Consider the following 14,782-nt stretch of genomic DNA (forward strand, 5'->3'; position numbering starts at 1 on the left):
GTAACAGTCGGGCCACCTATGGGGGATGTGGACAGTGGTGGAAATGTGGATGTACAGAGATAGAGGTTAAGTGGGATTTTGTACTTTCTGCTTGATTTTTCTTTGAGAGAGAGAAAGAGGCGCGCACACACACACACACACACACACACACACGTGTATATATATACAGAGAGAGAGAGAGAGAGAGAATGGGCATGCCAGAGCCTTCAGCCACTTAAAAGGAACTACACACGCATGCACCACTTTGTGCATCTGGCTATGTGAGTCTTAGGGAATCAAACCTTGGTCCTTTGGCTTCGTAGGCAAGCACATTATTTGTTAAACCATCTCTCTAGCCCTTTGCTTAATTTTTCTGTGAACCGCAAAGTGGTCTAAAAGTCTGCATGCTTAACCCTTTCTAAAAAATTATCATCACTGAAGACATCTTAGAAATCATGGTTATACTTTCAAATACCTTTTACACCAACCATCCAACTCCTCTGAGTATTGTTCTACACTAAAGAAGAAAATACTCTTTGAGGTGGTCAGAAGCTAGGTTCACATTGCTGGCATAATGACATGGCCTGTGACATATGTCACACAAAATAAATAACGGGTAACCTCTGCAAGATTGCGGACTGAGTGACACATATTGTAAAGATATGTGGTAGACTCATCTCTTCCAGATCTGCTTCCATGAGCAAAAAAATACGTCACACTCCAGAGGTACTTGTGGCATTTTGTCAGAATCACTGTGACATTCCAGTGTGAATGAAGCCAGCCTGCACCTAGTACAAATATGTATCACTGCTTTCTGTTTTCAACCAAATGTAACCATAAGTAATTAAAGAAATCTTTCAGAGGACCTGAGTTGGTCTAGCAGTAGTTGCCTGAAGAACGATTCTACATGAAAAAGTTTTTTTCAATTATGAAATTTATTTGCTTGCTGCATGAGTGGTGTGTTCTCCACTGGAGTAGAGCCTCTCTTGAAGCACAGGCCATAATGTATTGTATTTCCCATAAAACCTAGAGGGAAGTTCTACATTGGTAGTCTTTATAGATGTTTTATTTTAACTGAACATTGTTTACATGAGTCTGATCACAGATTTACTTCAGGTAGTTGCAACAGACTGCTTGTGGTCATAACAGCAGAATACCGCTAAAGATGGCTTATACAAAATACATCTGATTTGCAATCCTACTGCTGAACAATACAACATCTTAGAGCAATCAATTCAATCAATATTTGCTAAGGGAATATTAACTTGGCCAATGGCACTAGACCATTTGGACTGATTTTTTTTTAAAATATTTTTTGTTCATTTTTTATTTATTTATTTGAGAGAGACAGACACAGAGAGAAAGACAGATAGAGGGAGAGAGAGAGAATGGGCGCGCCAGGGCTTCCAGCCTCTGCAAACGAACTCCAGACGCGTGTGCCCCCTTGTGCATCTGGCTAACGTGGGACCTGGGGAACCGAGCCTCGAACCGGGGTCCATAGGCTTCACAGGCAAGCGCTTAACCACTAAGCCATTTCTCCAGCCCTGATTTTTTTTTTTTAAATTTTCAGACAAGGAGACAAAGTGCCTGGGAGTGCCATTTGCCTGAGGGAGGCACATGATAATAAAGGCCAGGCTAGAATCTGCACCTGTCTACTTTGTCTGTTCCTTGCATAGCCTTTTCTATGTGTGGTTATTTTCCCATCTGCTTTTCCATCGAGACAGAAAACCATGATGAAGATATTCCTCTTTGTGTTGCGATCCACCTGGATTTATGAGTTAACAGAAGCAAATGGTTGGACTCTTTCATAAGAAATGTTCCCCAAACCAGATTATTTTCCAGCAAGCAGACACCTTTGACCACTGAGCAATCTTCCTAAGTAGGTAGTTTCTACTGTTCTCTTCCTTTATCTTTTAGAAAGGCTAATATATGAGCAGAGAGGATAATAGTCGGTGATTTCACTGTAAGAGTAAAACCTGGGGTTATAATGGGGTGGTTAATAGGAAAAGGAAAGCTAATATTCACTAATCTGAGAGGATGCTCTGTTCCAGGAAGACGCTAGGTGTTGAGGAATGCAGAAATGGACAAGAGGTAGTCCCTACCATTGAGGATGTCATAGTTCCATGTGGGACATAAACATGGAACGCAGGAAATAAATCACTTCCTGAGTGCATAGAGGACAAAGGAGATAATATTTGGGCAGGGCTCCAAAGAGCTAAGAGAAATTTTGCTGCCTGCTCTAGGAGAATTACAGGCAAAGGAAACAAGCATTGCAAAAACATGATATAGTCCAGGAATTACAATAATGTGAGTCTGGAGAGGAAGGCAAGGGCTAGACCACGAAAGATCCTCATAAAGATGCTAGAGACCACCTGTGGGGAGCTATGGAAAGGTGTGTGATAGCAGAACAGCTCGGTCAGATTTGCATATGAGACATAGAGCTAGACAGGACGGAGAACGAACTAAGGAACCTTTGAGAGACAGCTCCAAGAACCTGGGCGGGAGATGGGAAAAGACAGGAAATGGCTGTTACAGTACTCCACCACGTGTCTTTGCTTTGAGGTTGGCTGAGGGCAGGTATTTAGAGCTCACTAATACTAAGGACTGAACTATAATCAAAGCCGATCATGCAGGTGGAATTCACAGCCCCAGAGAACCCCGGTGTTCAGGGCCTGGCTCGAGGACGGAGAGCGACAAAGGTGAAGGTCAACAAGAAATAGCTGAAGGTCGGGCCCTGGAAGTCATAGAACTCACTCTCATGGAAGGAGGAAGCAGATCGTTAGTTTTGTGTTGATATTTAAGGAAGAATGGGTTCTATCAAACCTAATAAAAGTACCTTTTTCTCCTAACCATTGGCGAGGGCAGTGTAAAGCAAGGGAAGAGAAGGCAGAAACCTGAGGGTAGAAGGCTTAGAGGTGAGTGGATCCTGAGAAATGCAGGGTTGTGGGCATGCTCTCCTGAGAAGTCAGCCAAGAAAGGGTGATTTATAATATTTTGGGGAGAAAAACAAGAATTTATCATTATCAACTGCTTTCACACACGAAGCCATAAAATAATTTGTGAGCTGACAAGTTATTTTTTCTGCCAAGTCCCAGTTCAACTTAATTAAACATTTATTGAGGTCTTGCTTAGGACAAGACCATGTATCCATGATGTGTAGGTAAGTCAGACACAGTCCATGGTGTGAATCCTCGGGAACGGGTGGAAAGTCGCCCACAGGCCCAGACGTGGGTGACTGGACAGCAGTTATGGTAAAACTGCGTTGTGCACAGACACCCAGGAAGGAGTGCTGTTGGGGGCTGGGGGCAGCCAGCCTAGATACAGCACGGGAGGGCCCCGAAGAGGAGGAGGGCAGCGTACTGCATGGTGGGAAGGGGGGCTGTGGAGGGAGGGCGGCTGGGCTGGGGTGCTGGAGGGGGAGCGGGCAGAGGCTGGGTGAAGGCCATGGGGGCCTGACTCATCATGTCGGGGCCTGGGGACATCCACACAGAGGCCATCTCATATTCTCCTACAGTCTGCAGGAAAACAATGGGCTCCTTCCTTTCTCATATTTTAGATGCCTACTTGACATTTACACTGCCCCAGCAGACTGGTCATGAGGTCCTCCATACTGATTTAAGATCCAGTTCCCTGCGACGTTTCGCATTTCCCTGCCAAAGGCCCGAGAGGAATAACAAGCAGCGAGAGTTCATCTCTCTTAGCCCATTCTGACTCAATTCCAGCGGCCTGAACTTTTTACCCTCAGCGCCTTGCCAAGGCGGTGCACTGCAGGCTGAGGTGTGTCCTGGGCGAGGCCCTCAGAGACATTCAGGAACCCAAATCCTGGAAGATGTGCTCCTGACCCGAGGATCAAAGGATCGGCCTGTGGAGGGTGGAGTGGAGGGCTCTCCATGGGCTGTAGCCACAGGGCATGGGAAAGGGCTCCGTGCTGAGAGAGCTCAGCAAACAGGTTCTGTAGAACAGGCTGGATGCCCTATGCCAAGTAGACAACTCGGCTCTGTCACTCCAGAGATGCGGGGCCACTTGAAAATCACAGGCCTTCAGTGGGAGACTATATGATGTCTGCGGGGAAATAAGAGTGTTAAGAACAGAGCCCCAGATGAGCAAATGATGTGACCTCACCATGCCACTGTGGGACCAGACAAAGAAGGCCGTGCCATCCTTTGCTTTCCCCTGTGTTTGTTTACCAAGTGCTTGCAGCAGGAAGAATGACTCCTGTTCTAGGCTCTGAAAAACTAAGTGTGTCGTCAGGAGAGGGTGCGTGTGTTGTGTGTGTATATGTATGAATGTTATAAGATTTCAAAAAAGAAAGAAAATATTTTTAAATGTTCATTTATTTAAGAGAAGAGAAAAGAAGAGAGAGAGAGAGAGAGAGAGAGAGAGAGAGAGAGGGAGAGAATGGGCACGCCAGAACTTCCAGCCACTGCAAATGAACTCCAGACTTATGAGCCACCTTGTGAATCTGGCTTACGTGGGTCCTGGGGAATGGAACCTGGGTCCTTTGGCTTTGCAGGCAAATACCTTAACCACTGAGCCATCTATCCAACATGGAAAAAAAATTTAAAATAAGCTATCGGCTCCAGCATTAATAGAGGGTGACAATCAAAGAGACCCAAGGGCAGAGAACGGCAGGAAGGATGGATGGAAAGAAAGGAAGAAGGAAAGAAGGAAGGGAGGGAGGGAGGGAGACAGCTAGAGGGGAGGAAGGAAGGACAGACAGGAAGGAGGGAAGGAGAACAGGTTTTCTCAGTCTTCTTTGGTTTGTGGGATTTTAGACCTTTTTTTTTTTTAAAAAAAACTTTTTTGTTCATTTTTATTTATTTATTTGAGAGTGACAGACAGAGAGAAAGAGGTAGAGAGAGAAAGAGAAAGAATGGGCGCGCCAGGGCCTCCAGCCACTGCAAACGAACTCCAGACGCATGCGCCCCCTTGTGGGACCTGGGGAACTGAGCCTCGAACCGGGGTCCTTCGGCTTCACAGGCAAGCGCTTAACCGCTAAGCCATCTCTCCAGCCCTAGACCTTTTTTTAACAACAACAACAACAAAAACAAAAACAGAGTCTCTTGTAGCCCAGGTTGGCCTCCGATTTGCTGTACAGTTGACAATGACCTTCAGCTGATGCTGCAATCTCCAACCTCTTGAATGCCTGGACTAAGGGCTTGCACAACCTCTCTCAGTTTATCTGGTACTGAGGACTGACCTTTGGGGCCTCAGGCATGCTTGGTAAGTTCTCTACCAATGGAGTGACATACTCAGGCCCTAATTTCATAGAAATTTTATATTCAGATATGCTTTGAAGGTTAAATTTTGTTGTCAGCTTGATCAAATTAGGAATGAAGTGAGAGACGCGATTCTTGGGCAGGTCTGCGAGGCTGTTTCCCAGGAAGGATTTACAGAAGAAGAGAGGAAGACCTTTAGAGTGCGTAGTTCTTCCGGTGGGGACTGTGTGTAAAGAAGGGCTCGGAGAATTCAATGCCTTTGTCACCAGGCTGCCCACATTGCTCACTTGTGTACTCCTCTGCCCTGTTTTGCTCATCCCTCGTGGACATTGGGACTGAATTTTGTCAGCCTTCTAGTGTGGGCTGAAGACCAGTGATCCTCCAGAAATCCTCTGGCCTTCAGTGTCTGGTTGGGACAGCTGAGGCATCCAGCCTTGTGGACTGAGCAGCCACTGGGTTCCTAGCTGCTCAGGCCTGTAGACAGCTATTGTTGGACTCTCCAGCCTATGTTCTGTAAGCCAATCCAACAAATCCTCCTTAATAATATATATTCATGCTAATGCTTCTGTTCCTCTAAAGAACCCGGATGTATATGTATTGCTATATTATAAAAACCCAATGGAGGGACGGCTCAGTGGTTAAGGCATTTGTCTGTAAAGCCAAAGGACCCAGGTTTGATTCCCCAGGACCCACATTTGCCAGATGCACAAGGGGGCACATGCATCTGGAGTTTATTTGCAGTGGCTGGAGGCCCTGGCATGCCCATTCTCTCCCTCTCCCTCTCCCTGTTTCTCTGTCAAATAAGTAAAAATAAATATTGAAAATTTTTTAGGGCTGCAGAGATGGCTTAGCAGTTAAGCACTTACCTGTGAAGCCTAAGGACCTGGGTTCGAGGCTCAATTCCCCAGGACCCACGTTAGCCAGATGCACAAGGGGGCGTACATGCCTGGAGTTTGTTTGCAGTGGCTGGAGGCCCTGGCATGCCTATTCTCTCTCTCTCTCTCTGTCGCTCTCAAATTAATAAATAAATTAAAATAAAACAAAAAAGTTTTTAAAAAACTTACAAATATCTAATGGAGTATCCTTAGCCTTTTAACTGTTCACAGCAATTGCATCTGACCCAGGAAATTCCACCCGTGAGAACTACTCAAAGACGAAGTTAGGGGTCACCCTGGAGAATTCTGCAAGAGGTTCAAAGAGTGAAATCAGAGCTGTAACAGCCCACAGTGACTGCAGCGCTCCGAGGCTGCCCCTCCCTGACAGTGTGGGAGCTTCCTCCTGAGTCTCCTGGCCCAGCATTAGTCACGAGCACTAACCTTTCTCCTGCTCCCATTTCCTCCTATTGAGCTCAACTATGCTCAGGAATTTCAGACCCTCCGAGGTGCATGACTTCACTTCTGTCTCCAGCAAAGGTCCTGTCCCACTCCAGCCCTGGACACCCAGTTGCACCTTGGACATCTCTATTCAGTCTCCTCCCAACCCTTGCCAGGCCCTTCACTTCTCCGTAGTAGGTTGCTCCCTGTCCCAGGGAAGTGTGTCTCCATCACTCATGTGCTCGAGCCAGGAGTCAAATCACCTCAATCCTGAACTACAGCAAGCACAACACCTCTGGGCCCTTCTTCACTGCCTGCGAATGAATGGGAGCCTAGCATATCACCCTGTGCATGAAGACACTCTTTACTGCTAGCTTTGTCATCTGGCAAAGCGAGGTGTTTAAAAAAAACATTATTAATGTGTACAAACGCCTAAAATACATATACAGTGAAGTGAATAATGTTTAAGTATGAAGTCCTTCTCCTCCCCTGTCTCTTCCTGGCTAGTTTCTTTTTTAAGAAAATTTACATATTTATTTACAAGCAAGGAGAGATAAAAAGAAGAGAGACAGAGAGAATTGGCACACCAGGGTCTCCAGCCACACTACAAACGAACTTCAGATGTGTGCGCCACCTTGTGCATCTGGTTTTATGTGGGTACTGGGGAATCGAACCATGGCCCTTAGGCTTTGTAGGCAAGAGCTTTAACCACTGAGCCATTTCCCTAGACCCTGATTTCTTTCTTGTGTGTCCTTCCTGGGTTCAGACATGCGAAAGGCAGCTTGAGTAGCTCATTGGAAGAGGTCACAGAAGAGGACATTTTTAAATGTAAAAATTGCTGTTTTCACTTAAAATAGTGTATATCAGAGAAATTCCCTGACATTGACCTCCCATGTCTGTACCGAATGCACCTTGAGTCTGTTTCCACGCTACATAGGCCCACACAGTGGTGAGGTTTGGTGGAGAGTTGGAGCGGCCATTTCTGAACACTGTTTTGGTTAAAGAAAATAAAACGGAGTGTTCAAGACAGCCACATCAAAGTTATCTGTTATTTCTGGCTGGTTGATGGCTTAGCATTTAAGGCTGGAGGCCTTGGTGCACCTATTCTTATTCATTTTTTCCTCTCTCCTTACAAATAAATAAATAAAAATATTAAAAACATTTAAAAATTATCTGTTACTTGGGTAATTTCTACTACCACTTACTAAGAAATTGGTAAGCAAATATTTTACAGCCTCAGTTTCCTCTTCTGTGCAATGACAACGGAAGTAGGAAGTATCTTACAGGTTTGCTCTGAGAATTTATTCAGCAAGTATGTTATTTGTAAAATGCTTCAGTATCTGGTACTCAGTGAGCATTCTGTGTTTTAAGGAAACAAAATAAATTTTGGTTGGAATATGTTTTTTTAATATTTTATTTTTATTTAGTTATTTGAGAGAGAGAGAGAGAGAGAGAGAGAGAGAGAGAGATGCAGAGAGAGAAAGGGAGAGGGAATGGGTGCTTCAGGGCCTCCAGCCACTGTAAATGAATTCTGGGTGCATGAGCCACCTTGTGCATCTGGCTTACGTGGGCTCTAGGGTATTGAACCTGGGTCCTTTGGCTACGAATGCAAGCACCTTAACTGCTAAACCACTTCTCTAGCCCTCAGATATGTATTTTTTTTCAATTGACTTACAATATTAAAGGTAAACGTGACCACAAGGACATGACGTCTCCCATTTCCTTCTCCAAGTGGCTTGAGGACTCAGAGTATTATTCTAAGACATTATGCTGCCACAGGTAACAGTGCATTTCCTATGACAAATATTTTAAAAGGGAAAGAACTCATAATATTTTCATGAAGACTATCATTATTTAATATGATTAATGTTTATTAACATGCTCAAGTCAAATGTGGACCTTTGTGTAGCAGTAAATTGGAATTATTATTCTTGCCAACATCTTTCCCCTTCATCCTCCCATGTGTTATTATGTATCACCCCTTTGAACATCCAAGGCAAAGATACATTGGATTGTCCTAGCTAATCTCATTATCTCCTACAAACCATCACTGATCACAGGACATATCCTTGTTTTAAATGCTACAATTAATATGCGTTCTAACATATGCTGTAATTATCTATCAACAAAACAAACAATGTACAGATTCCCTAGCTTAACATTAGTGTAGAGATTCAAAGGCCATATCTGAGCGTGCAGGGCCTGTGCTGTAACGACCTCAGCGGGCACTACAGATACAACCAATGCCGAAAGAACACACGGCTTCTCCTTTCTAAAAAATGCATTCCAGTTTTAGTTTGCTGTCATTTATCTTAAAGGTAACAAATTCTGCAAACTATTTTTTAAAATTTTTTATTTATTTGAGAGTGACAGACAGACAGACATAGAGGGAGAGAGACAGAGAGAGAGAGAGAGAGAGAGAGAGAGAGAGAGAGAGAGAATGGGCACACCAGGGCCTCCAGCCACTGCAAATGAACTCCAGATGTATGCGACCCCTTATGCATCTGGCTAACATGAGTCCTGGGGAATCTAGCCTCTAACCAGGGTCCTTAGGCTTCACAGGCAAGCGCCTAACCGCTAAGCCAGCTCTCCAGCCCCTGCAAGCTATTTTGATATGTTGGCTATTCCTAGTATAATTGATAGAGTTCATTTCCATCAGCTCGCCTGGGCAATTAGATTTGCAATGAGCTTGGTATGACTAATAGGAGAAAATGTTTTTCGATTAAAGATTCAGTCAGACCCCTGAAAGTGGAATTTTAACTGTGCTTGCTGAAATAATAGGAAGTGTGCTTTTCTAAGTTACAGTGACAAAAATTTACAAGGCACTACAGTGAAGGCATCCTGGTGCCAGAAGAGGGCTGGGTTGCTATTCTGGGGGTTCGCGCACTTTCAGTGAAGACAACCATGTCTAGTTCATGGGGACTCAAACTGACAGCTACAAAAACTTAAGGACGAGCTATTTGTTACACACCCCCAGATTTAGGACAAGAACCTACAGCCATAACCTTTGTACTGTATGGATTTTCAAGCCAACCCTAAAAGGTGACCCTGTCCAACAGCTCTCTGGCAAACTGGGATCTACAACATGAGCTACTTGCATACACATTTGCAGAAAAGCGAAGGCACGTGAGCTTCCTGTGGTGGATTCCATGGGCAGGGGATTGTGGCTCTCCCAGTGCCTCTGTCTACCTGGCAGCAAGCTCCCCGTTGCCTGGCTATCATCCCACCACCCTTCAGGAACTCAGCATATCAAATACACAGGAGAGCTATACAGACCACAAAAGCAGGAGGCCAGTGCCATCCTTGTGACCACAGAGCATGCCCTCACTGCTCACTTGACACTAGTGATGACTTACAACTGGGTGTGCGAGTGTCTAATGAACCACTCACCCTTCTCAAAGTTTCGGGGAGCCTCCTTCTGCTTTCTGCTGTTTGCGAGGCAGGAAATCCATGTCATGGGAACTTACAGCCCAGGGAAAGTAGCTCCCCGCTGCCGCCACAATTTGGCCCAGCCACCTCCATCTGTCTGCTCCTGCACCCGATTCCTTTGATCCACCCAGGGTGGGATCCATCCTTTGGCCTCTCTGTTCTACCCATGGCATGGCTCCTGTGCCCTGAAAAATCTTACTTCACACACGTCTGGCCCAGTGTTTTTTCTTGTTTTATAATTTTTTTTGAGACACAAATTCCGCAAGAGTCATCTCAATTGCAGCAACCTCCTGCACCTCTAGCCATTTTTTTTTTTTTAACACATGCCGTCAAGTCCTTATCAAGAGTTCTGTGGAATCTAGCATTGCCTTCCCTCCTCATGCTGGCGGAATAAGGCCTTTTGGGGTCTATATGTGGGTCTTGTGTCCTGATGGAGTCTGTGATCCACAGAATGGACCTTGATTTTTCTGGCTGACACTAGCAGTATTACTCAGGACTTTGCATAGGATTGCACATTGATATTTTTGGCTCAGTCCTATAACATGTCTGAAAGATCTAGATGGTAAATTCCATAGCACCCAAAACATGTCAGATCTGAAGTGAACTCCATGCTCAAAGAAAGTGTTCACTCATTCTTTAGTTTTATTTTACTTTGGTGAAATCCTGAAAAAATTATTTAAAATTGTATATTGACATTTTTTTGAGTGAAAGATTTTTGAGTTATTTGCAAACGAGAGGGGGGAGGGAAAGAATGGCGGCACTGGGGTCTCCTTCCCCCGTAAACAAACTCCAGACGCATGTGACACTGCATGTCTTGTTGTTTTGGGGTACTGAGGAATTGAACCAGGGCTGTCAGGCTTTGCAAGCAAACACCCTTAACCGTCACCTTAAACACCCTTAACCGCAGAGGCTTCTCTCCAGACCTATAGCAGCATTTTTATTCTTGGTTTAAAATATACTCTTTCATTAGTATATGGTTACTGGTTCATTACACAATTTAAATAGATTTGTCATGTGACCCCCCACAGTCTCATTCCCAAGATTTTATCTAAAAGCAATGAACATTTACACTCACACATAAAAGCTATGCTTAGAGTGGTTATAATCCCCCAAATTAACCATAACCTAAACATCCTTCTTTAATTGGGTAACAGGACAGGTGTCATGTAGCCCAGGCTGGCCTTGGACTCACTATGTAGAAGAGGATAACTTTGATCGTGCAGCTTCCGCCTTCCCAATGCCCGGATGAGAGGCACGGGCTGCCCCATCCAATTCATGCAGGGCTGAAAGCTGCACCCAGGGCTGTACGCAAACATTCTACCCACTGAGCCACATCTGCAGCCCCAATCTCTGACTTTTAATTGGAACATTCAGTCCTTTTAAAGCATTCACAACCATTTTGATGAGTTTTTAAAATAAATGCATGTATGAGGCTGAGCATTACAGCGTACACCTGGAACCTCAGCGTTCGAAAGTCTGAGGCAAGAGATCAAGCTCAAGGCTCGTCTTTTTCAAAATTGTATTTTATTTTTAAAATGTTCATTATCATCACTTCAACTTTCCATGACATTTAATGGGTACAAACTTCCTTGAAGCTCTTAGAGTTTTTTTTTTTTTCTTTTACTTGAGAATAGGGTAAACTGGACAGTTAAATTGAGAACTAAGAAATTATATCCATGTTTTTCCAAGACAGTAAAATCATAGCCATGTTTCTTATGAATTGTGTTATCTTTAAGTCAATTAACCTATCCATCCTTCCATTTCTTTCTATTAGTAGGCTAATGATATTTTGATACCTGCTCAATTTTGATGACAATATTCAAGTATTTTATCCCAAAAATCTCTGAGTGTGAGCGTTTACATTTTCCATACTCACATTTTCTATTATTAGCAGAAAGAATAGGTTGAGGTACAATAAGTGTCAGGAAAAAAAAAGAAAAGAAAAAGAAGAAGAAAAGAAAAGGAAAAAAAGGTTTGTGTTAGCCAAAATATGGAGGGCCACTCAGGAATCCTGAATTGAGGGAACCCAAAGAGGTGGAGCAATAGTGGACCTAGCTGTGTAGAATGGAAGAAGCTAGAAGAAAAGTGTGGCACTTTCAGCATATTAACGGATTCATTGCTCCTCATTTGGTGTTATACATCTTTAGTATTGTAAAAAGCTTAAAGGAACCAATCTCTAATAACTCTACAGGGGTTGGAACATGGTTCTTTTAAAATATTTATTTATTGAAAGAGAAAGAGGTAGATAGATAGATAGACAGACAGACAGATAGAGAATAGGCACACTAGGGCCTCTAGCTACTGCAAATGAAATCCAGACCCATGTGCCACTGTGTGCATCTGGCATATGTGGTTACTGGGGAATCAAACCTGGGTCCTTAACCTTTACAGGCAAATGCCTTAACAGCTAAGCCATCTCTCCAGCCCTCCAAAGGCTGGACTTTTATACATATCATCTGTTTGCTGGTCATTCTCAAGTGAGTCTGGGGCTTTTCCATATCTTGTTTGTGGTAGCTGTTACAAAACTAAGCATTTGCCCAAACTCAAAGAACTATGTACTGAAAATAGTAAACGTTTACTACACACACACACACACACACACACACACACACACACACACACGCATACACACACACTATAGCTCAATTTACAGAAAACACAGTTTTATAAGACTCAATGGGGAAATTATGATAAAATATAAGTTTAAACTTGAAGTTATTTTCAAATATGCCAATAAGCAAGAATATCTTCAACACTGAGGGAAAACGAGGTGAGGCGCTGGCCACATGGCCCTGAGGGGAGTTGGGAGGCCTCTGAGGAGGAGTCTGCCCTTCCTTGGGTTCTGTGTTTCAGAAGGAAGAGGAACAATGCTCTTCCACCCCATTACCATTGAAGTATCTCAACCAGCCACCCATGCATCTCCCTCACCCACACAGCGGGCATTTACGGATTCGTTTTCCAGTCTAAATCACCTGTCCCTATTCAAATTGATAACTTCAAGAGTGTCTGTGCTTTCTAGCCCACAGAACTGGTATACTGAACTTAAGCAAACGCACGGTATCGCTCTTTTGAATGTCAGAGGTCACTTAGTAACACAAATCTATTCTCTCTTCATAGAGGAGCCACACAACGATCAGCTTTGGACACAAAAGTAGGTGTCTGGAGGCGCCACAAACCCAAGTCCAAGAGTTGCACAGTGTTCTAGCATGCCATGGACTCTCCTATGCTGACCAAAGCTTTGCTCATCATCATTTCCCTCTGAAATGATCACACTTTGTATGTCAAGTGCAGGACCTATTAGAAAGAGCAGTAGTCTAAGAGTCACCAGCACTAGATTTTTAGGTGTTTTTGACCTATGAAAATGCTGTCTGGTCTTGGCAAAATGATAATCGCCCATAAATAATAACCTATTTACAGTTCTGACCTCATTCTAGGGCTTTTTAGTCAGGAAAATGCATAGTTCTATAGACACATATGACTTCTACGTGGAATTTAGTCTATGGTCTACGGATATGAATCCCATTGTCTTTTTAAATCATTAGATAAATTATAGTTGCTACTTGTTTTTGTATTTGTTCATGCCTCATTTCTTTAAGTAGACATTCTCCAACTAAACAAGAAAGTGTTTAGAGGAACCATAACTTTTGTCTAGACATCTTTATTTCCTCCTAACAAGTATCACTCATCAAAAGTCTAAGTATGCCAGTTTGCCAACATAGTTAGTTGTCCTGACATATCCTACTTTGAGGCTATAACTGCCTGACGTTACGAAGCACAGTGGGGAGTGACGCGCTCCTGCAGTGTTCAGACCCTTTCCTGACAACATATTGTTTTGCCACCTGTGCCGACCCCTCCTACTACCTCGACTCTGCCTTCTAATCACTGCGGGCATCCTTGCTTTACTCTTCAATTCAAGTGCAATTTAACATACTCTGAAATAACCCTGCTCTCTCTTTCATTCTCCCCCTCCCCCTTAGTGTCTCCTCCTCTTCTCTTTCTTTCTCCTACTCTGAAAGTTGAAGCCCGTTCTAGGGTCTCAGCTCCATGACAACATGACCTGATCATGCTCCTCGTCCCTGCCCCTATGTCTGGCACGTAGTACACACACCACAAGTATTTACTGAGTTGTCAAGCTCACCCATCAATTTGGTGCAACCCAGTGGAGCCTTACCAACCGGAAGAAACAAAGACCAAAAATATTTTCACACGATTTACCTGCAAAGAGGTTCTACAAGGTCCTTTTCAAGAAAATCATGATCCCTTTTGACAGCCGCAATGTTGATGGGGAATTGTGAGTCTAAGAGAGAAAAGGAGAGACAAGGAGGTTGGTGTAGCTTGCTGTGTCTGAATGGATACCAACGTATTAAATCCGTCGATGTCTGCACAGACCACCCATCTCAATAGCAATGACAGTCCATGATCATCATTGATGGTATTTTAAAATAGCAGAACATTTTCTTTTTTTTCTTTTTTTAATCACAGTAAATGCTTTTGAGAGCACAGCAGAAGTGGGGAGGGATAGGACAATCAAGTGCCTGACCTTGGATACGATGAAGTCCTCAGTGCCTGCATGTTTACTATGTTCGGCCACATTGCGGACACAGGTTAATGTAGATGTGGAGAAGAGCTTTCCAATTCTCTCTGTCCACCCACAAGGCAGGTCATAAGACTGTCCCAAAGACGTCATACTTGGTTTAGAAGTGTTTTCCCTTCACAAGGGATCCAAAGTACTCAAGGTTCAGTGGTCTCGGATGTTTTCTTTGGTAGTATTTTGGAGTCACTTTGAAAGTGTCAGAAAAACACTGAACTAATCCTATCCAGAAATTATAAAGTCATAACTTT

At 43.7% G+C, this 14,782-nt stretch overlaps 1 protein-coding gene across 3 annotated transcripts in view; it reads right to left on the reverse strand.

Annotated features, from left to right (window-relative positions):
- Positions 1–14,782, reverse strand: part of Stard13 (StAR related lipid transfer domain containing 13) — a 253,179-nt gene that overhangs the window by 48,048 nt on the left and 190,349 nt on the right. For all 3 annotated transcript variants that reach the window (XM_004659996.2, XM_004659995.2, XM_045154367.1), the window contains exon 3: positions 14,156–14,237. In XM_004659996.2, coding sequence (XP_004660053.2) covers positions 14,156–14,237 — 82 coding nt within the window. The remainder of the gene's footprint in view (positions 1–14,155; positions 14,238–14,782) is intronic.

The sequence above is a fragment of the Jaculus jaculus genome, chromosome 7, assembly GCF_020740685.1.
Source record: "Jaculus jaculus isolate mJacJac1 chromosome 7, mJacJac1.mat.Y.cur, whole genome shotgun sequence".
In the NCBI taxonomy this organism is placed as follows: domain Eukaryota; kingdom Metazoa; phylum Chordata; class Mammalia; order Rodentia; family Dipodidae; genus Jaculus; species Jaculus jaculus.